Below are 23959 nucleotides of genomic sequence, written 5' to 3'. Positions count from 1 at the left end.
CAGCAAAAATGATCAGGGATCTGGAGCGTCTGCCGTATGAGGAGAGATTAATAAGACTGGGACTTTTCAGCTTGGAAAAAAGACGATTAAGGGGGGAATATGGTACAGGTCTATGAAATCATGACTGGTGTGGAGAAAATTAATAAGGGATTGTTGTTTACTTCTTCTCACAACAGCAGAACTAGGGCTCAGCAAATGAAATGAATAGGCAACATGTTTAAAACAAACGATAGGAAATATTTTTTCACACAACGCATAGTTAACCTGGGGAACTCCTTGCCGGGGGATGTCGTCAAGGCCAAGACTATAGTAGAGTTTAAAAAAGAACTAGATAAATTCATGGGGGATAGGTCCATCAATGGCTGTTAGCCAGGATGGGCATGGGCGGTGTCCCTAGCCTTTGCCTGCAAGAGGCTGGAAATAGATGACAGGGGTTGGATCAGTTGATGGTTCCCTGTTCTGTTCATTCCCTCTGGGGCACCTGGCATTGGCCACTGTTGGAAGACAGGATACTGGGCTTGATGAACATATGGTCTGACCCAGTGGGCTGTTCTTATGTACAACAGGCATGGCCCTGCTGTTGAAAGTGCATATCTCAGGCTGTGCCTGCACTTCCGGGGAGATCAGTCCAGTTGGGGTCGATCATCCGGAGTTCGATTTCGCTTGCTGGGTGTGAAATCGAACGCGGGAGGTGTGAGGGAGGTCAATGGGGGAGTTTCTCCCATCGAATTCCCTCTCTGTGGACAGGTGGGTAAGTCGATTGCAGATAAGTCGATTCTAGGTCCTCATTTGCTGTAGCTAGAGTTGTGTATCTGCAGTCGACTTTCCTGCCTGGCATAGACCAAGCCTAAGTTTATAGCAGACGCCTGCGAATTGGTTGTGGGTGGCAACGTGGTCTGGTGGCTACAGCTTCAGACTCCCAGGTTCTAATCCCAGCTCTGCCATTGGCTCTCTGCCTGAGTCAAGTCATGGCCTCGTTTCATGCCTCAGTTTCCTTTCACCTGTCTTTAAAAGGGCGATAGTGCTCGCCTCACTAGCGGGGCTGTGGGGCTTGCTTAGTTTGTGCCCATTGCTTTGGAGCCGGGTGGCTCGAAGGAGATAAGTTGGAGGGTTTGCTCTGCACCTGTGCAAGGGGCTCAGGTGGGGCTTGTTGCAACAGCATCCTGGGCAGCCAGCTGCAGGCGTAGCCTCGCCCCGCCCCGCCCCCAAGGCAGGGGAAGTGCTGTTCTGCTCCCCGCTCACATCACAGCGGGGGGACTGAAGCACAGACCGGCTGAGTGACTTGCCCTGGGTCCCACAAAGGCTTTGTGGCAGGGCAGGCAGCGGAACCGGGACTCCCAAGTCCCAGGCGGGTGCCCCAAGCATCGGGCTCCCCCTCCCCGCCCAAGGACACGGTGCGTGGAGGGGATGTGGGTTTTCTTACTTGTCCTCTTTCCCTCAGAAACACCCCGATTTCCCCAAGAAGCCCCTGACGCCCTACTTCCGCTTCTTCATGGAGAAGCGAGCCAAATACGCCAAGCTGCACCCCGAAATGAGCAACCTAGATCTGACCAAAATCCTGTCCAAGAAATACAAGGAGCTCCCTGAAAAGAAAAAGGTAGGTGAAGCCTACTGAGGTGGGCATTTCAGAGTTTCTCTCTGGCATGCACAATCCCCCACCACCACTGTGCTCTGTGGAGTCGATGGTGGGGAAGGCGGGTGCTGGACAGGCTCTGGAGTTTGCCTGTGCTGGATCAGGATTCAGGTGGCAGCAAGTCCTTGGGACAGGACATGATCAGGGCTTGATGGACAGATACTTACTGGGATTTGGGAGCGGTGGCTCCTGGCTCTGCCATTGGCCTGCTGGGGGGTCTTGGACAAGTCATGTCATCATGCATGCCTCAGTTTTCCCTATCTGTACAATGGGGATAATGGCATTAGCCTCCTTTTATAAAGCACTTCGAGATCATTGAATGAAGAGGGCTGTAAGCAGAGCCAGGAATTGTTCGTATATTTCATATTCAAACCTGTTGCTCTTTCTTTTCGCTGTGCACTTAGTATTGCCTAGTCCAGCGTCTGTGGCGGCGTGTTCGCACGGCGAGGAACTGGACTGAGGAGTGGGAGCCACGCCTCACCCTTTTTTCCAGTGAAATGGTTGCCAGCAAATGGTTGCCATGTTGACTGAGCCTCATTAGGCTTCAGGGTCAGCAGTGCACTGAGCTCTGGTCTGGGGCTGCCCGTGGTGGCTCAGAGACGCTGCCCTGCGATAGCCCCCTTTGCCGTCCAAAGAGGTTAGGATGGGGCAGGCAAGATTGTGGCCCAGGGGCCGGATCTAGCCTGCCAAGCCTTTTGATCTGGCCCATGGCCAAGGACCCCGAGGCAGGCTGCCTGCCTGCTTGCAGCCTAGGGCTGCCCAGAATGGCCGGCAGCTCCCTCTAGGTGCCGAGCGCCCCTCACAGAGGAGCGGGGGAGCTTTGTGTGCCTCCTCCCCTGAATCATTGCGCACCGGGAGCTGGGGCAGGGAGTGAAGTCTCCCATCCTGCTCTGCAAGGGGCGCAGTGCAGGGAGGCACAAGGGGCGATATTCAGGCCATTTGGTGCAGGCAGGGGCTGCAGATGGCAGGGAGCCTGACTCGGGGTCCCACTGGCTGGAGCTGCCCAAGTCTCCTGGCCAAGATCCTCCATTCTGCACTCCCACTCTCTGCTCCAACTCCCCTGCTTTTCCCCCTGCCCCAGGTCGCAGCTCCCTCCCAGACCCTTCACTCCCCCCACACCAGTCCAGAGTCCTCTCCTGCACCCAAACCCCCTCCTTCATCTGAACTGCCTCTCGGACCCTCTCCTGCACCCCAGTCACCTACCCTGAGCTCCCTTCTTCAGCCAACCTCCTTCCCAGACCTTGCTGCCGCCTCCAGAGAAAAGCACAACCCTTGTGCACTTACCAGCCTCTCGGGGCATCAGAGATCGTTGCTCACCCTTGGGTGAGGACCCGAACGGTGACAGCTGAAATGAAAGATCTCTGGGTGAAATGTTGGATCTGCCCCAGAGGCCCGGCCTGGTTGAGTCCCTCCCACGCCCCAGCCCAGCGGCCGTCCCACTCGGGCAGCCCCCCATCGGTGTGTCGGATGTTCTGTGGGAGCAGAGCAGAGCCCATGTGGCACCGCCAAAGTTCCTCTCCCTCCTGCCCCAGACGCAGCTGCTGGGCGGCTGCCTGCACTGTCCGCTGGGCACCGAAGCTCCAACCTGTCCCTGCAGAGGCCCGAGCACCAAACTGCGTGTAGACGGGACATGAGGCGGTGATCAGCGTCCCCCTCAGGCTGCCTGGTACCAGGTCCCTGTGGCGTGAAACCAGACCATGGTCTGCCTGGCTCTAGAGAGCGGCTAGGTTGGGATCTTTCCATAGTTGCCTGGGGAGTTGCTTCCCCTTGGGTTCAGTGGGAACTGTGCATCCGAACCCCTTGGGTTCAATGAGAGCTGTGCATCTAAACCCCTTGGGTTCAATGGGAACTGTGCATCTGACCCCCATAAGCTGCTTTGAAAATCTCAGCCCCAAGCTGCCACTTTAGGACCTGATCCTGCAGGGAGCTGTGAGTCCTCAGCTCCCACTGACCCCAGTGAAAGCTATTGTGCCCAGCGCCAGGCAGGGTCAAACGCTTCATCTATGGGGTGACCAGGTGAACAGGGGCCTCTGCTGGCTCCCCTCCCCTGTTAACGCCCCGGCTCCTGTGTCCCGCCCAGATGAAATACATCCAGGACTTCCAGCGGGAGAAGCAGGAGTTTGAGCGGAACCTGGCGAGGTTCAGGTAGGAGACCAGCCGGCCAACCCTCTCCAGCCGTGTTCCTTCTGGCTAAGCGGGTGGGAAGGTTATGATGACTGTGTGTAAAGCCGATGGGGGGGGATCCATTGTGGGGCAATTAACAAGGTAGAACAGGACAGGAATGAACAAAGGGAAAAGGCAGCTGAGTCTGAACAGTTACCAGACTGGGTTACGAGTCGCTAGACCACTGGCTTCAGCTGGAAGCCGGAGGGTGGGGAGGTGCAGACGATAAGACCCCGACTGGAGTAGGGGGTCAACAGAAGGCTTTTTCTCTGAGTGTAGGTGTTGGGGAGCCCCGTGGGAGTCCATCCCCACCCCCTCGAAGAGAAAGGAGGAGGCCCAGTTGACAAGGTCCTTAAATACATTAAAGGGGCCATGTCTGCAGTAGCCCCAATCTTCCAAACAGCCATGCAAACGGGAAGGACCTTGCCAACTTCAAAATCCCCTTATTCCTATCTAAGGGGATTTCGATGCTGGCAGGGTCCTTTCGAAAAGGACCCATGTGTGGACGAGCCGCGCGGCAGCGAAAAGCAGCGATTTCGAAGAGCTGCGGCCGGCAGCCTGCTAACGAGGTGCTGAATATGCATTTCAGCACCTCATTAGTAATCTTCACAATGGCCATTTGCATGGCCATTGGCCTGCTGAACCCCGGGTTGTGAGTTCAGTCCTCAGGGAGGCCATGTAGGGCTCGGGTGGGGGGCAACTAGGTTTTTAAAAAAAAATTGTCAGGGCTGGTGCTTGGTCCTGCCAAGAGGGCCGGGGACTGGACTCGATGACGTCCCAAGGTCCTTTCCAGCTCTTTGAGATATGTGTGTATATCTCCAGGGTTCCCTCTAATTTTTTCCACCCATGGGCAGAATAAATTTTGTGATGTGCACCAAGGCATGCACAGATGTGCACCACCATAGAAATGTGCTGCTGGCTGTGAGCGGCAGAGGGCACCCTGCTAATCAGCTGGGCAGTACCCGAATATCTCGGCAACTGCCCAAGTGCTCGCCTTACAGGGATTGCTGCCCACCTGGCCTCCCCGCTGCATTGTGGACTTGATCTCTTCCTACTCCAATTCCTGTGATCCCGGTTGTCTTCTCGAGCTCTCCTCCTTCTCCTAAGCCAGGAGGGCCCTGATTGTCAAAGGCATTTCAGCCGCTAGCTTTCATTAGGCTGTCAGGAGCCAAATCCCTTGGGTGGTCTCGTCCTTGGCTTGTAGTCCTCTTAGGTTCCAAAGCAGGATGCCCCAGGGTGGGTCCCCAGTAGCCCAGCGTCAGGATCTGTCTCTTCGTGCTGCTGCCGCCTCTGACGCGTGCCCCCCTCTGTTCCCGTCTCCGCCGTGTGAAGGGAAGACCACCCAGATCTTATTCAGAACGCCAAGAAGTCGGACGTCCCCGAGAAACCCAAGACCCCCCAACAGCTGTGGTACAATCATGAGAAGAAGATCTACCTGAAAGTGCGCCCGGATGTGAGTTCCTTGTGGACCTGTGTGTGAGAGCAAGCGGGGGTGGGGGTCTTCACGCTGCGGGAGGGAGGGAGGAGAGAAGCCGGCGAGGGGAAGGGGCCTGAAGGAAGAGGCACCAAGCAGAAGGCCAGAGATGTCCGGAGAGAGAGGTGAGGAAACGGCTCCGTGTGTCTGGGAGCAGACCTGGTGCCTGAGAGCGGCACAGGCCTGGTTTCGCCGAGGCTAGGGACGGTCCCAGGGCGCAGAGCCCTGTTGGCATGACCCAGAGCAGGAAGAACCCCGGCGCAAAGGCGCCTGCCCGCCCACAGCCCCGCGAGCTCTGCTCGTGGCCCTGCCATCCCTGCCGGGGGAGAGGTTTCCCTCTGTGCCCTCACCTCTGGCTTTGGGTTTTCAGGCCACCACGAAGGAGGTGAAGGACGCGCTGGGCAAGCAGTGGTCTCAACTCTCCGACAAAAAGAGGCTGAAATGGATTCATAAGGCCCTGGAACAGCGAAAGGAGTACGAGGTAGGGAAGCCACCAGTTCCCCTGCATCTTCTCCCCGGCTCGGCAGATGCCACCTCCAGGCCACCAGCCGAGGGGCGTCCTGGGAGCCGGCCGGCCCCTGTCTGTAGCCAGCTAGAGGAGTCGCTGCTGAGGGACGCAGGCCCTTCTCCTTCCACTCATTATGGGACTAGCCCACAGCCTAGGTAGCGCAGAGCCTCTCGATAGGGGACATAGGGAGGTAACTGGCTTCTCTCCTCCCCGTCCTGCACTAGCCTGCATTGGCTCGGCCCTCTTAACCCGCCGGCTGCTTTGCCCCTTCTTCTGCAGGAGATCATGCGGGATTACATCCAGAAGCACCCGGAGATGAACCTGAGCGAGGAGGGCATCACACGCTCCACCCTTACCAAGGCAGAAAGGCAGCTCAAGGACAAGTTCGACGGGCGACCCACCAAGCCGCCTCCGTAAGTGCTTGGCCCTTTGGGGGCAGACGCTGCATTCTCTTGAGGCTTGGGGAGGGGGGAGCCGTGGGGCTTTCCAGCCCTTCCTCGTGTGGGTCCAGGGAAAGCGTGGCTGGAGGAAGGCAACTGGGGGCTGGCGGCACAGCATGACACCTCCTGGCATCAGCCCCACCGCACCACCTTTCCTGCCTAGCCCCACCGTGCCCGCCTTATTCTGAGAGCCGGGCATAAATGTGTGGGGGAGGACAGTCAGGACCGCCCCCCAGGCTGTCTTCTGCTACCCCCAGATCCCAGACGATGAACCCGCTGTGAGTCGATCGTCTGGGGTTCGATTTTGCGCGTTGAGTCTGGACACGTGAAATCAACCTCTTGGGGGTCGCAGTTGACCCTTGTGTTCCTTGTGCGATATGACAGTATGGACAGGCAAGTAAGCCGAGCCCAGAGGGGTCGATTTGTAGCTACCCAGTTACCATAGCTAGAATCGCGTATCAGTGGTTGTCTCACTTTGCCTAGTGTAGACGTCGCGTTGGCGTTAACGCCCCATTGAGCTCCTCCGCGGAGCTGTTGTTCCAGGCTCTCTGCAGACGCAGACCAATGTTGTGCTCGGGACACAGTTTATTTCTTCGCAACTGTGAGGTTTGGGGGTGAGAGCTCAGCCTGGCTCTGTATTTCTCCCTTTGATTGACCTAACTCCCGCTCAGGGGTGTGAAAATAAATCGCACCCCAGGCACCACAGTTAGGCTGACCTGACCGCTGGCGCAGATACAGGTCTTCTTCCATCGACCTAGCTGCTGCTGCTCGGCCCGGTGGATTATTAGCTGGAGTGGACGGAGAATCAGGCAGGATGGGTCTATGCTGCTGCAGTACAGCGGCACAGATGTGATGTAATAGCCCTAGTGTAGACACACCCTTGGATTCTGAGTAATCAGGTGGCTGATTCTGGGTGTGAGCCTGTGGGGCCAGGGTCTTCATCTGGTCTAAGAACTGCTGGCTTCCCTGCAAGTGAGTTGACGCGCTGGCTGATCCAGTTGGGATTAGACCCAGGAGCTGCTTCCCTTCCCTTTGCATTACACGGGGGGAGCCAGCCTGTGGCTCCGGAGCCACACGTGGCCCTTCAGAAGTTAATACGTCCCTTGCATCGGGGCCAACTCTGGGGCTGGAGCTACCGGCACCAACTTTCCAACGTGCTGAGGGTGCTCGCTGCTCGCCCCAGCTCTGTCCCCACTCCACCCCTGGTCGGTCTAGATCCAGAACACTAAGCACGAGCTGCACATGGCTCTTTGGTTGGCTGGGTGGCTCGTTGGCTTGAGCAGTAAATATTTGCCAGATGACGTTCTCGACAGCGTCAGAGCTAGGTGGACACCACAGGGCTAGGTGGTGGTGGGTCTTGTCGTGAGGGCAGGGGATTGGTGGCATCTCGAGGATCCTGAAATTCCCCAGTTCCCGCCCCTCCCTGCCCCCCCGAGCCTGCCACACCCTCTCCTCCCTCCTTCTCTAGAGCCGCCTGCAAGCTGTGACACAGCTGGTCGCAGCAGGGCGGAGGCACAGGGAGGGAGGGGGAAGCGCTGAGCCGCAGGAGATGGTGGGGGCTGCTGACCTCTTACTGTGGCTCTTTGGTAACGTAGTGGTAAATTCCTTCTCGTGATCAAGTGCAGCCCCTGCACCGCATGGCTGAAATGCGGCCTCCTCTGGGGTTGAACGTGGCAGTTGCTGCCCAGGCCCAGCAAGGCTGCAGGGCGGTGGGGGACAGAAGGGGAAGCGGAGGAAACAGGCTGGTCCCAGGTGACACAGTGCCGGGGCTGGGGGAGTTTTACATGGCCGAGTGCGGGCAGGACCCTCATTGGAGGCCGGGGAGAAGTGATGCGCTCCCACAGCCGTCATTGCTTCACAGGAATAGCTACTCTCTGTACTGTGCGGAGCTGATGGCCAACATGAAGGATGTCCCCAGCACGGAGCGGATGGTGCTGTGCAGCCAGCAGTGGAAGCTGCTTTCCCAGAAGGAGAAGGATGCGTACCACAAAAAGTGTGACCAGGTGGGCAACCCCAGGGGCCTGGCCCTCAGTGAAGCCGGGTTTGGGGCAGGGAAGAGGCGGGAGGAGGCAAGAACAGCTAGAAACAGCTAGAGTCCTGCACTTGGGCTGGAAGAATCCCAAGCACTGTTACAGGCTGGGGACCGACTGGCCAACTCGCAGTGCAGCAGAAAAGGAGCTGGGGATTACAGTGGATGAGTGGCTGGATATGAGTCAACAGTGCGCCCTTGTAGCCAAGAAGGCTAGGGCCATATTGGGGAGCCTTAGGAGGAGCATTTCCAGCAGATCTAGAGAAATTAGTATTCCCCTTTCTTTATTCAGCACTGGTAAAGCCACCTCTGGAGTATCACGTCCGGTTCTGGGTCCCCCAGTATAGAGAGGATGTGGATGCATTGGAGAGGATCTGGCAGAGGGCAACCAAAATGATTAAGGGCCTGGAGCACATGACCTACGGGGAGCAGCTGGGGGACTTTGGTCTTATGTAGTTTGCAGAAGAGACGAGTGAGGGGTGATTTGAGAGCAGCCTTCAGCTTCCTGAAGGGGCCTCTGAAGAGCACGGAGAGAGGCTGGTCTCAGTAGTGACGGATGGCAGAACAAGGAGCAATGGTCTTAAGTTGCAGTGGGGGAAGTCTAGGGTGGAATTTAGGAAGAATTCTTTCCCCAGGAGGGTGGTGAAGCACTGGAATGTGTTACCCAGAGAGGTGGTGGAATTGCCATCCCTGGAGATTTTGAAGTCCTGGCTTGACAAAGCCCCGGCTGGGCCGATTTAGTTGGGTTGATCCTGCTGTAGGCAGGGGGCTGGACTCGATGACCTCCCGAGGTCCCTTCCAGCCCCAAGAGTCTATGGTTCTGTGTAGCAGCTGGGTTTTGCAGCTGCCTTGGTAGTTTGAGGGGCGGCGTTAAGACACGGCTCTGGGATCGAGCCCACCACCCACCTCTTCCACAGAACCTGTCTGAAGAAATTAAACCACAAGGAGAGGCACCAGATGCCTGAGTTCTGCCCCCAGTGCCGGGAAAGTCCCATGCCTTCTCTCAGCCGCCGATGAAGCAAGGGATGGCTAGAGGCTGTGCAGCGCTTAGAGATCCTCCAGTGGGGAGCTGGAATTAGAAGCCCAGAGCACTGACTGGGGGCGAGGTTGATGCCAGAAGCTCCCACTGAGGGAATGGTGTTTGCTGGCAGCCAATGCAGAGGTCCCTGTGGTTTTGATGGGCGTGAGATTGGTGCGTGGGGATGGGGGTGATGTCTCTTAGTAACCATCTCTCTCTCTCTCTCTCTTCCCCGCCCCCCCCCCCGCTGCTTTTTCCCCCAGAAAAAGAAAGATTACGAAATCGAACTCCTTCGCTTTCTAGAGGTGGGTATGGCTCAGGGGTGGGTGGGCGGCTCAGCTCGCTCCCGCCGGGGGGGGTGGGGGGGCAGCCAGCCTTCCCTTGGTCTGTCCTTACCCTGCTCATCTCTTCCGTTTTGCGTGGGCAACTGACTGTGTTGCAGGGGGGAGGGAGGAGGGAAGATCCCATTTTTCAGTGTGCGTCCAGCTGAAGGGGCATGCCTGGCACAAGGTATCCCTGCATTTCCCAGCTGCAGGTCCAGCTGTCTCCTTCCTGGTCCAGGGAGAGTTCTGGTATTTTCCTAAGGCTCCAAATGTGACAGTCGCAGAATTCCCCCGTGACCAGTGTGCACTTAGGTGGCCTCCTAGGGGAGAGTCAAATGCTGTCCAGTTCTGAGGGCCCATAGCCACTCTCATCCAGCAGCATGTGTTTCTGTGGGTGGTGCGCATCTCTCGGCGCACATCGCAAAATTTATTCCACATGTGGATAGAACACATGAGTGGGAACGTTGCCCAGGATTATCTTTCACGGGGCAGATGTAAATCAGAAGTCTGGTTCATTATAGACTGGGTTTTTTCCCACCTGCAGAATCTTGGCGCTTTCTAGTCATGCATCAAGCAACTGGATGAGCTGCCTTCAGGTGTGGTCTGTTCTGTCTCTTCTCTGCTCCCCAGAGGGAGCAAGGGGCGGGCAGTGTAGGGGATATTTGTGTGGGGCTTTGTTCTGGTGAACGTTCTGGCTGCCTTGTGCTTGTGTCGGAGGAGGTAGAACAGAGATGTACACCTGACACTGGATGCAAAGGGTAGGTGGGAAATGTACCCAGAAAGCTACTAGAGTAAAAATGCTGTGTGTGTATACTTAAGTAGTTTTCCAGAGGGACACCAGTGACTCGTACTTAAGTACAGACACACACAAGCTGCACTTCTACTCAAGTGACTTCGGGTACTTTTTCTGCCTCTGGTGTTAGGGATGCCCATTTGTTTCCCACTCTGACGTGCTCTGTCTCGTACTTGGTGGCACGCTAGTACCCCTCAGGGAGCTGCGCTAGTGTACTTGGCTGTGAGCAGTGAGCGAGTGTGTGGGCGTGAGCATGAGAGAGAGGGAGAGAGATATCCCCTCCACCCCGTTTCCACCATCTTCGCAGCCCAGGGTCTCAGCCGTTAGCTGGGCTGGGGCGGTCAGAGCAGGACCTTGTGTGACTCGAGGTGCTTTTTTTTCCAAAGCATCTGCAAGCTGCTGGCCCCTGTGTTGTGTCTGGATGGTGTCATTAGAGCTTTTGTTTGCAGCAGCCAAGGGTGAAAATCCCAACAGATCTGTTCCCGCCCCTGCTGCGGGTGTGACGTTCCTTTTACAGGGGTCGGTTGGGGTGCTCATTTAGCTGTCTTTGGAGAGTCCATTTTGTCAGCTGGTGTTGTAATCCCCTCTCCGGGCACGCTCGGTAGCAGTGCTCTAGGAAGGTGTCAGCGCGTTTGGAAAATGGGGCATAGAGCATTAAACATTTCAGGTGGGGACGTCCTTTTCTCCTCTGTCCCTGGCATCATAAAGGGAGGCATGATCTAGTGGCTTGGTCACAGGCCTGAGAATCTGGAATCCTGGGATCGGTGCCACAGATTCACTGGGTGTCCTTGGGCCAGTCACTTCCACTCTGTATCGCTGTTTTCCCCTTCCCTAAAATGGGTTTATAACACTGTAATGAATGGTGTGCACTATTGCCCTCTAGTGGATGTGACTGGAAGTGTCTCCACTGTGTCATAGACCCCGTACAGCTAATGACGGTTCTCTAGTTAGCAGATTTGGGAGCAGGAGAACCCGAGACTCATGTGGTTTGAGCTCCTGCCATGGAAGGCCTTAGTGAGACCGAAGCAACAGCTTTGTTATGATCCTGTTGCCTTTTTGCTGGACTGTCCGTAGTGCTTAGGAATTCTCTCTTTGCTCGGAACACAGAGCCTGCCCGAGGAGGAGCAGCAGAGGGTGCTGGGGGAAGAGAAGATGCTGGGTGTGAATAAAAAAGGCGCCACCAGCCCGGCCTCCAAAAAGTCATCCCCGGACACCGGCAAGGTGAGGGTGCTTGGGTGCAAGCTGGCTGCAGTGTCAGTGCAGGGGGTGCGTGTGCATGTCGTGAGAATAGAGGAGCCAAGCCAGTTACTTCTAAACCAGCTTCAAGACTTCTTGGTGGTGGCCGCTGAGCCAGCAGGGGAAAAAAAACTCAAACAAACAACAAAATAAAGACCATAAAGCAAATCGGATTTTTTGGGGCTCTTCTGTAACTAGGTGAAGCTGCTGCGGTGGTTTTTTGGTGCCCTTTTTGTTTTTCTTGTTTTTTTCCATTTTCTCTATCATTTTTAACCTCGACTCCACACCAAGTCCCTTTGTGCTCTTCAACAGGCAGGTTCTGAGAAACCCAAACGGCCCATTTCTGCCATGTTTATCTTCTCGGAGGAGAAGCGAAAGCAGCTGCAGGAGGAGCGACCAGAGCTTTCCGAGAGCGAGCTGACCCGGCTGCTGGCGCGCATGTGGAATGACCTTTCAGAGAAGAAAAAGGTTGTTGAATCGATGACACGCTCATGAAGCACTTCCTTTGACCAAACGGCACCTCGAGCCAATTTGCCCCTCTCTCGAGGCAGAGCCCCAGAGGCTGCCGGTCGCATCCATCCCCTCTGTGGGGCGCCAGCTGTTCAGTCACTGCTCACTCCCTACCTGGCTGTAGGCTGCTGTGATTTTCTCCTCCCGGTTCCAACGGGGGGTGCTGGAGCGTGCCACAGACGAATGGGTCCCCGAAGTGGCTCTCCTCCTGGGCGCTGGGGCCCTGGCATCTCTCCGTAGCACCTGTGATTCCATGCAGAATTCAACAAGCAGCTCAAATAGACTAGAACGTGCTGGGATGACACCTGGAGAGGTCTTGAGCCTGGATTTGAAAGCCTGGCAGGCGGGGAGGGGAGGCCCCCCCAGTGGGATTAGCTTGCAGCCAAGGGTGGGTGTGGGGGAAGTTATGCTTTGGCTGGAAGGTTTTGTGGGGGGGAGGGGGGTGATGGGGGCTGTGTGTTACTTGAGCTGTTTTTTCTGCATGCCAGAGGTCCCCAAACTGGGGCACACCTCTTGGGGGGGTGCAGCTGGGCCCCCCGAGTGCCACTTTCTGTCCTACACCTGCCCCCAGCTGTAGCCGCAGCCTTGGCCCCTTCCCCCTGCCTACGTCCCCCTTCCCAGAGCTGTGGCTCTGCTCCCACCCCTGGTAGGATGGAGGAGCAGGTCAAAGGGGGGTGCGAGGTAAGAAGCTGAGGACTTACTGCTCTGTGCCGACTATCTGGAGGCTATGTGTGGCCTTGGGCCTAAGGATTATAGAACTGGAAGGGACCTCGAGAGGTCATTGAGTTCAGCCCCCTGCCCTCACAGCAGGGCCAGGCACCGTCTCTAGACCATCCCCGATAGGTGTCTGTCTCACCTGCTCTTAAATATCTCCAGTGATGGAGATTCCACAACCTCCCCAGGCAATTTATTCCAGTGTTTGACCACCCTGACAGGACGCTTCTCCTAATGTCCGACCTACACCTCCCTGCTGCAGTTTAAGCCCGTTGCTCCTTGTCCTGTCCTCAGAGGCCAAGGAGAACAATTTTTCTCCCTCCTCCTTGCAACCCTCTTTTAGGTACTTGAAAACCGCTGTCATGTCCCCTCTCAGCCTTCTCTTCTCTAAACTAAACAAGCCCCGTTCTTTCGGCCCTCCTTCACTGCTCACGTTCTCTCGACCGTTCATCATTCTTCTCACTCTTCTCTGGACCATCTCCAATTTCTCCACATCCCTCCTGGAATGTGGTGCCCCAAACCAGACACAATGCTCCCGCTGAGGCCCAGGCAGCGCAGAGTAGAGCTGAAGAGCCGCTAGTCGTGTCTTGCTCACCACACCCCTGTTAGTGCAGCCCAGAATCCCGTTGGGTTTCTTTGCACCAGTGTCCCGCTGTGGACTCGGCCCTTGGGGCCTGTGCCTGGGTGCCTTGCCCAGCAGTAGGGAGAGGAGGAAAGGGGGCAGTGACCTGTTGAGCTTTTCGACACCCGCACCCTTCCATGGCGTTACAACATCCTCCTCTGCCTGTCCCGAGCAGGCTGCAGCTGTCGCCCTGGCTGTTCCTGAGCTGCCCTGCCAACGGGTAGAGCTGGCACACAAGTCCCAGGAAGCCCCCGGCCAGTCAAATAATTCAAGTGCTGTGGGGTAGTCAGTAGCTGCTCTGCTTCTCCTCTCTGGTGGCGGCGGGGTGTGGGGGTGGGCGCTGCTGGAGGCCCAGCTCACGTGTGCCCAGGTTACTGTATAGCTAAGGGCCAGTGCAGGAGAGGCTGAAGTGTTTGCTGAGGGGAACGAGGCTGGGAAGCTGCATTGGAGTGACCTGGGCCTTAAACACCCCCTGGCGCATGTCTGCACAGGCCAAGTACAAAGCCCGGGAGGCAGCCATGAAGGCGCAGTCGGAGAAGAAGCAAGGCTCGGACAAGGACGAGCGCGCCAAGCTGCCCGAGTCGCCCAAGACGGCCGAAGAGATCTGGCAGCAGAGCGTCATCGGTGACTACCTGGCTCGCTTCAAGGTGCGTGGGGGCGGGGCTGGAGAGGGAGGTAGAGACACGCCCCCCTGCCACGCCCATATTCCCTGCCGGGGGAGGACCAGGGTTGCCCCGATCATCCTGCTGGCTCTGGGAGGGGCGTGCACTGGGCAGAGAAGCAGCATCTCGGGGAACTCAGCAGCAAAGGAGGGAGAGGTTGGAATGAGGCATTCAGCAGGTCAGATCTGTAATGTCTGTGTCTACCCAGCCCAGTCCACCCCTGTGCCCCATCTGAATGAGCGGTGTGGGTGCTGAAGTGACCTTCATGCCTCCAGTTAAGGGCTGGGTAAACTCCATGTATTACAATTCAGAGTTACTGGCCTCCACGTGGTCACCTAGGGCTTGTCTGTACTGTTTTGATGCAGAAAACTCTGTTTTTCCCCAAAGAAAACCCGCCAAAGCCCCTTGTGGCCACCCTGCAAAGCCTGTGACTCTGGGATAACTGAGCATTTAACCTGAAATAGTAATGCCACAAAAATGAATGACCTTTGCCCCCCCCTTTCAATTTCAAACTTGACTCCATGCATCCTAGGCAGAGGTAAATATGACTTAAATGGCCAGCCTGTCATTGCTCTTTTTTCAAAATTGGGCTTTCTGGTGGGCGCTCTCCATTTTGAAATGCTCTTGCAGTGTGACAAGTATCAGAGGGGGAGCCGTGTTAGTCGGTGTCTGTAAAAACAACAAGAAGTCCTGTGGCACCTTATAGACTTACCTGATGTAGCACCTTATGCTTTACCTAGTAGACTAACACAGGGGTCAGCAGCCTGCGGCTCTGGAGCCACATGCGGCTCTTTAAGGAGCCATTTGTGGCTCTGAGTGTTGCTGCGGAGAGGTGGGAGCTTCCAGGACTGCAGAGGGAGGGGAGTCGCATGTGTGCTGCACACGGGGGAAGGAGAGCTGGAGGGGAGGGTGGACAGGCCTGCCCTGCCTGAGCCATGCTGAGAAGGAGGTGGCTTGGGGGAGGAGGCGACCACGGAGGAGCAGCACACAGAGCTTGTGTCGCAGGCAGGTAAATCCTGGGGATGTGGGGCAGGTCTGGGGCTGAAAGGGGTAAGCCTGGAGTTGGGGGTAACTTAACTTTCTAACTAGCACACATCATTGTGTGTGCGCTGTTCGTAAAATCGGGGCGACAAAAGTACGGCGTGACGTTATTTACTAGGGACCATCTCCTGTTCCTGTGCATTGCGGCTCTTGCAGTATGGATTTGGTAACTGAATTTGAAAAAACGATTCTTCTCACTGTATCGGTTGCACATCTCTGGATTTATCGGCACATTGGTGTTCGTGGGTCTCTGCCCACAAAAGCTTCTGCTCCAGTAAATCTGTTAGTCCGTCAGGTGCCACAGGACTTCTCATTCTTGCAGCGTGAATGCTCGTTTCAGAAATAACTTCTTTCGATGTTTGAACCTGAAAACGGGTTACTTCTGAAAGACGCTGTTGTGTTGACCCAGCCTGAGTGCGCTCCAGTGCCAACACCTCAGCGCTCGTTAGCCGGGGAGCAGGAAAAGCCTGGGCACCTTTGGGGTGCGCATTTGCTGTTGGAGCATCCTGGAGAGCTCACCAGCCCCACTCAGCGCACTTGGCCAGGGTCACGCACATCCCATGAGGCGTGTAGGAGACAGTAGATCCCATTGGCGGGGGTGGGAGAGTCTGGGGGCAGACCTCTGAACAAGCAAAAGAAACTCTGATATCTTGGTTGAAATTGCATGATGGCGGAATAAATTTTGTTGTGTGCGCCAAGGCATGTGCACCACCAGTAGACACACATGCTGCCTCCTGAGTGCTCTGCTGATCAGCTGGGTGGCACCTGAACAGTGGCATGGTGGACAAGGCTGCGCCAGGACACACAGCAATGCCATGGGAGGACAAAGGAGCTTAGCCCTCAGGGCAAGGCTGGTTCTGAGCCACAGAGGTGGGATGCTGATGACAGCACCCCGACAGTGTTCTCATCCCAGGCAGCCGTGGGACCCCAGCCCAGAATTCCAGTCTGCTGCAGGAGCACATCACCTCGACCACGGCCCCCTTGTGGGGACGTGCAAACTTGCCTTTTGTTAAAGCAGAGCAGAAAGCTGAGCTAAATAAATGAGCCTCGGTTTGTAGCATAGACGTACCCTGCGTCAGCTGGGCTCACTGGGGCTTGGCTGGACAGCCCCACATGGCGGGGTTGGGGGCAGGGAGAGACGTGCTCCCGCTTGGTGGCAGAGTGGAGACTAGGACCGTGCAGCTGGGGGTGCTCGCGTCTGTGCCTCGGAGGCGTAACCTGTGCCTCGCTGTCTCTCCCTGTGCCGCAGAACGACCGGGGCAAGGCGCTGAAGGCCATGGAGGCCACTTGGAACAACATGGAGAAGAAGGAGAAGCTGATGTGGATAAAGAAGGCGGCGGAGGATCAGAAGCGATACGAGGTGGGTCCCCGGGGGCTTGGCCCTCCAGCCCGAGCTGCATCCCCTCGGCAAGGGGAGGGAATCTCCTTGCTGTCAGCTGGGGAGTGGGTGGGTCGTCCTCTCCCCAGGCTGGGGGCTCACGCCAGCAGCTGGCATCCACTTCCTGGTCTCCCGCCTCTGCTGCTCTTGGCCTGGGTTGGATTGTTCCCCAGGCTGTGGCAGAGGGTTAGAGATTCTGGTCTGTGGCCAGGGCTCGGGACGGGGCGAGGGTGTTCCCCTGGGGCTGTTACCCCACCTCTGAGATTCTGCGTCCTTGGACAGGGCAGGTGGCTCCCATATTTCAGGTGGGGATCACCCCAATGGCTGGATCCAGCCACCCCTGTGTAGCCTTAAGTTTCCAATGGAGGGGTTGTGGGGGACAGGCAGTGCTGGGCCTTATCTTGTCTGTCTTCCTCTTCTTCTCCCCCCCCCGCCCGCCCCCGCAGAGGGAGCTGAGTGAGATGAGGGCTCCCCCGTGCTCCACCAATGCCTCAAAGAAGATGAAATTCCAGGGAGAGCCGAAGAAACCCCCCATGTGAGTATTAGTGGAGGAGGAGGGTGTGGCTGGGGGGGCGAGGGGTGCTACCAGACAACGTGGAAACCAGGCCAGTTGTCCAGCCAATGTGTGGGACAGCGGGCCAGGGCAGAGCTAGGGCTCAGACACTGGAAGGGGAGAGTTGAACCAGGTCCTGGTAGCGTGTTGTGGGGTAACATCAAGTGCCAGATAACTGAGAGAGGAGTGATATGCAATAGCTACACCCAGGGAAGTTCAGGGCAGGAAGTCCTGGGCTGTGTTCCTGGATCTGCAGAGAATGGGGGGGCTCACGGTTAGGGCAGCAGAATAGGAGTTTGGGCCCCTGGGGTCTATTCCTGCCCTGGCAGGGGGCAGATTCTGGGCAGTAGAACAGCAGGACAGGACTCCTGGGTTCCCTCCAGGTCCTGGTCCTATTCCTGCCTCTGGCTTTTCTGCCTGGCTGTGGTTGAATTCTGTAGGAAGATACAGCCGAAAGAGAACCTGCTGCAGAAGGTTATAAAACGGAAGTTACAACTATTTGGGCATATTTGCAGAATGAACGACGGACGAAAAATCAAGACCCTGGTATTCGGCATAATGGACAGTTCGAACAGGAGAGGCAAACTGCACAGAGAATGGGTGGATGATGTAGTAGGTTGGTGCGGAGCTAGTCTACAGAAACTAAGCCACTCCGCACTGGTCAGGGGACGATGGAAAGGAATAGTGAGAGAGGCATCAGACACCGACAGGCGCTGAGTCCATGGTTACTGATGATGCTGTTGGGACGGGCCCTCGCTGGGCGGGCCAGGGGGAGCTGGCCACTTGGTGACCCTGTTGTCTCTCGCCCCAGGAACGGTTACCAGAAGTTCTCCCAGGAGCTGTTGTCCAATGGGGAGCTGAACCACCTGCCGCTGAAGGAGCGGATGGTGGAGATTGGCAGCCGCTGGCAGCGCATCTCGCAGAGCCAGAAGGACTTTTACAAGAAGATGGCGGAAGAGCAGCAGAAGCAGTACAAGATGCACCTGGAAATCTGGCTCAAGGTGAGCAGCTGTGGGAGGCCAACCTGCTCTGTCTCCATGCACAGTGTCCCCACCTCCCCTGGGGTTGTCCAGTTCTAGCAGTTCTAGGGTGCACAGCTTTGAGGTACCCCAGCCCTGTTGTCCTTCAGTGACCCTGGGGAAGGGGAGCAATGCGGCAAGGGCAGAGCTGGGATGGGAAGAGGCAGGGCAGGGTGGAGCAAGGGGCGGGGCTTGGAGAATGGCTGGAGGAGGGATGGGAAGAGGCAGGGCAGGGTGGAGCAAGGGGCGGGGCTTGGAGAATGGCTGGAGGAGGGACGGGAAGAGGCAGGGCAGGGTGGAGCAAGGGGCGGGGCTTGGAGAATGGCTGGAGGAGGGATGGGAAGAGGCAGGGCAGGGTGGAGCAAGGGGCGGGGCTTGGAGAATGGCTGGAGGAGGGATGGGAAGAGGCAGGGCAGGGTGGAGCAAGGGGCGGGGCTTGGAGAATGGCTGGAGGAGGGATGGGAAGAGGCAGGGCAGGGTGGAGTGGGGGTGGGGCTTGGGGAGGTGTGGGGTTGGAGCTGGGCCTGGGTGGGTGGGGTGTTCCCCAGACCCCCTTGGGGTAACCCTTAGGCATGTGTCTGTAGCAGCGACCAATATAGTCCTTTGACATAAGCTGCTTCCTCTCTCTCAGCGCGAATGGGAACCTGAGAGAGACTCCACAGGGCCAGGCCCCCACCCCCAGCTGTAACTCTCTCCCCCCGACTCCTTGCTGTACGTTCCAAGCTTAGGGAGCTCAGGAACATCCCCCTCTGGGCAGAGGGTGGTTCTGTTGCACTGCAGGGCATAAGGACCTTCCCTTTCCACCCACTTCTCCCTGCCCCATGCCCCCTCCTGGAGCGGGGCACCCCCCTGCCTCGCAGGGCCCTGTCCCCCCGTCGCCTTCCTCCGGCTGGATATTTTCATCTCCTCTCTCTGCAGAGCCTGTCACCCCAAGAGCGAGCTGCCTACAAAGAGCACACCTCAAATGTGAGTAACCCCCCAACAGGGGCATGGAGGGGGGAGCTCCGGGCCGGCTGCCTGCCTCGCTCAGCTGTTCAGAGTGATCGCTGGTGGGGGAAGACCTGGCGTTTGCCCCCTTACGCCGTCCTTGATGAGGGAACATAAGTGTCGTGGTTTATGTTCCCGTAGCAACTTGAAGCTTGACTGGTGCTTTGGGAGCTGTTATTTTTAGGGGCTGCCTAGGCCTGGGAAGAGACACTGCTGCCCCAAACTGCTTCCAGTCCAAATAGTCACGGAACAAAGTGGAGGGAAGGGGGACAACAGAATTCCCAAGGGGGGGAAGTAACTTGCCCAAGGTCAGCCAGCAGGGCAGTGGCGGAACTTGGACTAGAAGTAACCAGGTGGTTTTCAGCACCTGAGTAAGCTGGGCTCCAGCTGAGGTCTTTCTGTGGGCGGTGGTGATGGTTGTGGGTCCTTTAACCTCTGACTTCCTGGGAGGCGCCTCTGGAGTTACCCCCTTGACTGTTTTTCTTCCCCTCCGCAGAAGCGTAAGAGCATGGGGAAGGTGCGGGGTCCGAACCCCAAAATGAAGCCCACCATGCAGATCAAGTCGGTAAGCACCCTATGTGCTGGGAATCTCTGGGGTGTTCTTGCCTCCGGGTGGGACAGGCCGTGGGTGGGCAGGGTCACAACAAGAGCTGCTTGGAGAAGGAGAACAAACAACCGAAACTTTTTTTTTTAAAAAAATGACACTATGGTGCTTTCTGGGAATTGTTGTTCAGGTGCCACCTTGGCAGGACTACACCTCCCAGGATGGACCATGGTATGCTTGGCTCAGGAAGGCCGTGCATCATGGGAAATGTAGTTCAAAAGGAGAGTAGCAGCAAGTGGCACCCACACTACATGTCCCATGAGGCACTGGGTAATTCCTGGGTCTGTTGCACTGGGGCCACTAAGCCATTAGCCCAGGGGCCTGACACTCTGCCTTTGGGGGGATTCCAGGGAGGGCTGGGGGCCACGAGGCCTGGCCAGATCCTCCCACTGGACCCCTCTCGCCCCCCAGGAGTCCGAGGAGGAGGAGGAGGATGACGATGAAGATGACGAGGAGGAGGAGGATGACGACGATGATGATGACGACGATGACAACGGGGACTCATCCGAGGAAGGGGGGGACTCGTCGGAGTCGAGCAGCGAGGAGGAGAGCGAGGATGGGGATGAGGTGAGGCGGTGCTGGCCCCGCCTCTGCGCGACCGGCAGCCTGCTTGCCGTGAGATCGGTTATCCCTGCAACCGCCTCGGCCTCGCGCTTCAGTCAGCCCCTGAAAGCCAGAGTCTCCTGGGTGACTCGCGGCAGGAAAGCCCCCGGGGGCTGCCAACAGGCCGTTCCTCCTCTGATGGTGCCCTGGGCTCTTTTGGGAGCCTGGCCTTGTCTTGGGGGGCTGAAACCCCAGCGAATTTGGCCCGGGTGGTAAATTTGGGCTTTGCCCAGACATTTGCTTGTGTTCCCAGCTCAGCCCCACCCTGCAGGTCCCCAGCCGTCCCCCCTACCCCGACCCCGACTCAGCCCCCTTTGTTTGCCTTCCGCCCCAGAACGAGGACGACGACGAGGATGACGATGACGAGGAGGACGAAGACAACGACTCCGAGGGCAGCAGCAGTTCCTCCTCCTCCTCAGGGGATTCCTCCGACTCGGACTCCAACTGAAACGCCCAAAGCGCCACCTTCTTGCTGTACTGTCAGTAATTTCCCCCCTACCCTGACCAGGAATCTCCCGGCTGGAGCTCTGGGTTGATGGTTACAGGGAGGACAATGGGAAAAATCACTGTGGCTAATTTTTCCCCCTCCCTCTTAAAGAATTTCACACTAATGGGGTCGGGTGGGGGGGGGCAGCTGATAAAAGGCTTTTTCGGAGGGGGGGGATTCTCTGTTCTCCCCCTCAGAGAGTTTGTGCTCAATCCGGGGTTGTTTTTTGTTTTTGTTTTGTTTTGTTTGGTTTGGGGTTTTTTTTCTTTTTTTTTTTTGAGACGGTGGAGAATTTTCACACCCCAAGGCCCCCAGCTGCCCCCACCTTGCCCTTCAATTCCAGCTGCCGCCTCCAGACTCGATACCACTCTCCATCCTGCTCGACCCCCTTCAGATCCTTTTTAAACCGACAACGAAAAACCAGCGACACCCAGCAAGAGAGTGCGGAGCCTTATTCCGGCATGCGAGCCGAGTGGCTCGGGACTCAGCTGGTGGGATGATCTTCCCCTTGGCCCTTGCAGCTGGAGGACGGGGTGGTTTTGTACAATCGGAAGCTGCAGCTGGAGCTCCTGGGAGCAAACTCCCACTGCACTTGGGAGCTCCCAGAACGAACTTAACATGCGGCGTTTCCCTCCGGCGACAAGAGACGAATTTTGTGTGTGTGTGTGTGTGTGTTTGGGGATGGGGGAGGGAGTTAAACAGATGTTGCCCAGTTCTGGGGGCGGGAGGGGCTGGCGCTGGGTGGGGAGTTAAGGGGCTGTTGTGGAGTATCCAGTGGGGAGCTGATCCTAGCCTCACCGGCAGGAAACGTAGCTGATCTCTTGTTTCCAACCAGCATTTGGGCAAAGACATTGGCAGATGGGTCCCAGAATTGAATTTTTTTTTTTTTATATATATACAATGACGTGACCAATTCTTGTACTGGAACGGGGCATTTGCTGGCTGTTTCTCTGGGAGGGGGCGGGCACGGGGAGAGGGGGGTCGGCTGCCAGGAGAGATGATCTGTGTTGTCAGTGGTTGTTGTGTTGCTGTTGGTTTTTTTTTTTTTGTTTTTTTGTAAAGTGAGAGAGATCCAGCTTTTTATAATCCAAATCTGTATCCCTGGCAAGCTGCACAGCTTGGCTGTTCCCCCGCCCGGCCCACGGCAAACGAGCGGCGCCTACATCAGGTTGGTGCGGAGACTTTTGGGAGGAGGGGGTAGTGGACACAAAAGGTACAAGCTTCCCAACAGGCATCAACTGGGCCTAGAGGAGCTCTGGGTGGAATCGAGGTAGGATGGTGCTTGCCACGGGAACCCAGTTGATGCTGGTGTGAAACATGGGCAGAGATAAACCTGGGGCCGGGCCGGGCCGGGCCGGCCTGTCTCACCTCTCGGGCGCCAGTCTGTTCAGCTGCAGTTTTTCTGCCTGCTCCAATAGGGTTGCTTGAATTATGGTTTTTAAAAGGAATATTGGGAAAATGTGATCCAAAAAGCCAATCTATAGACCCAAGCAGTTGAGATCTGAGCTCCCAGCTGCAGCTCGTTATTAACAACCACACCCATATATATATTAGTATGTAACTGGCTATATATTAATATATAAATGACATCAATCTGCCTTTGCTGGTTGAGAGCTGGAAGTGGCATTTCTGCCCATCCTTTTCTGCTGAGGTTTCTGAATGGTTGTGTAAGTGGGTTTGTAACTGGCCTGTACGTGTGTGTGTCTTAGGAAAGGCTCCTCTCTGGGCCACTTCTGTTCCATCTCTGAGAGGGGCCTTGCCCCCACCTCTGTGCAGAGGGCTCTCTCAAGCCCTCGGATGCATGGATCCCAGTTCTGGCATCTCTTCTCTGGGCTGGCCTGGGTGCATTCACCCAGGTGGTGTGGAATGAGAAAGTGACAGAGTCGGGGAAGAAAACTCCTGTGTTTTACATAACGTTGGGGTATTTTTTTTTTTAATCCGTTCCTTTTGCCAAAAGAGGCAGATAAAGTTGGGCAACAGGTTTCCTGGCCATCTGCTAACCCCCCTCCCCCCACACCGCCTGCCCCCCTTTCAGCAAAATCCACCCTCGCGTGGAAGAGGCGGCTCTGTTTCTGGGACTTGGTTCCCGGCAGGTTTCTGTGAGTGGGCGCTGCAGCGGGGAAGGCGAGGACGGTGTTTCTGGAACAAAACTCCCCCCCTCCCTCTCCGTGCCCCCTTTCTGTGTTCACAGCACCAGCAGTTTCATCTCTCGTCTTGCTGCATTCTGTGCCCTCCTCCCCCCAGTGGAGCCCGGGGAGCCCAACTTACTGAGAGACACTTGAGAACAAATCTGGGTCCCTGATCCTCCCCTCCCTCTTCTGTAAAAGCCATGCCGCCCTCTTTCCTCTCCAAATACATTTCTTTGCCACTTCCTCTCCCCAGCGCCAGGCAGGGCAACAGTATTCGGCAGGCCAGCTTGTTGCTGCAGTGTTTTAATCCCCTCACCCAGGTGCACGATCTTCTGCCTTGCAGCGCGCTCTCCAAGCTCCTGGTCCCTTCCCCTCCTTCACAGTGTGAATGGCAGTGCGGGATAACTGACGGGATGAGTTTGGTTAATTAAGGGCAGCCTCAGGGTTGATGCTTCCAGCGGGGGGCCGGCGTGGCAGACAGCGGGTGCACAGAGGGGTGTAGGTTCTGGGGGTACAGGCAAAGCAGGGGTTGGCTGATTTTGGGGGGCCTTGATGCCTAGTAGGTTTTGGGGGGCTGGTTGGAGTTACTGATCCTTGGGCTGTATCCCCATGACTCGTTCTCACCCCCTGCTTTCCATCACATCCCCTCTAGTCATGGAGGAGGAGGGGGTGGGCCAAGCCCCCTCTTGCTTGACCTGAGGCCTGTCTGTCCCCGCCTTCCCCGCAATGCAGTATGCCGGGGGAGTCAGCTATCCCACACTGCAGGGTTTGGAGCATTTCAGACTGCATAATGATTCAGTGGGGAGGTACTGTACTGGGACTCCCAGACCTACTCACCCCACATATCCTCCCAAGCTGCCATGGGTCATGCCTGCCAAATCAGAGCTCCACGGAGGTGGCTTTATATGGGGCCCGAACCTCCAGCGGGAATGTAATCCAACTGAGTGACAGAATAGGAAGGGGGTTCATGGCCCCCGTACCCAAAGGAAGATCCCCCCTTTCTGATAGGAATTTGGCACAGACGCTACTTCCT

At 56.7% G+C, this 23959-nt stretch overlaps 1 protein-coding gene across 6 annotated transcripts in view; it reads left to right on the top strand.

Moving 5' to 3' along the window:
- The window catches only part of UBTF (upstream binding transcription factor), a 38023-nt gene extending 16498 nt beyond the window's left edge, over positions 1–21525 (top strand). For 4 of the 6 annotated variants that reach the window (XM_074978902.1, XM_074978905.1, XM_074978906.1 and 1 more), the window contains 17 exons: positions 1442–1597; positions 3714–3778; positions 5129–5249; positions 5641–5751; positions 6058–6191; positions 8080–8221; positions 9529–9570; positions 11489–11602; positions 11930–12085; positions 13955–14110; positions 16416–16526; positions 16991–17079; positions 17909–18098; positions 19035–19082; positions 19600–19668; positions 20119–20274; positions 20645–21525. In XM_074978902.1, coding sequence (XP_074835003.1) covers positions 1442–1597; positions 3714–3778; positions 5129–5249; positions 5641–5751; positions 6058–6191; positions 8080–8221; positions 9529–9570; positions 11489–11602; positions 11930–12085; positions 13955–14110; positions 16416–16526; positions 16991–17079; positions 17909–18098; positions 19035–19082; positions 19600–19668; positions 20119–20274; positions 20645–20758 — 1974 coding nt within the window. In that variant the 3' untranslated portion in view covers positions 20759–21525. The remainder of the gene's footprint in view (positions 1–1441; positions 1598–3713; positions 3779–5128; positions 5250–5640; positions 5752–6057; positions 6192–8079; positions 8222–9528; positions 9571–11488; positions 11603–11929; positions 12086–13954; positions 14111–16415; positions 16527–16990; positions 17080–17908; positions 18099–19034; positions 19083–19599; positions 19669–20118; positions 20275–20644) is intronic. The other 2 variants (XM_074978908.1, XM_074978907.1) reach the window with 2 other exon arrangements.
- Positions 21526–23959: the final 2434 nt, after the last annotated feature.

Source organism: Carettochelys insculpta, chromosome 28 (assembly GCF_033958435.1).
Source record: "Carettochelys insculpta isolate YL-2023 chromosome 28, ASM3395843v1, whole genome shotgun sequence".
Lineage (NCBI taxonomy): Eukaryota > Metazoa > Chordata > Testudines > Carettochelyidae > Carettochelys > Carettochelys insculpta.
The sequence above is the reverse complement of the archived record's forward strand: the minus strand, read 5'-3'. Positions and strand labels throughout refer to the sequence as shown.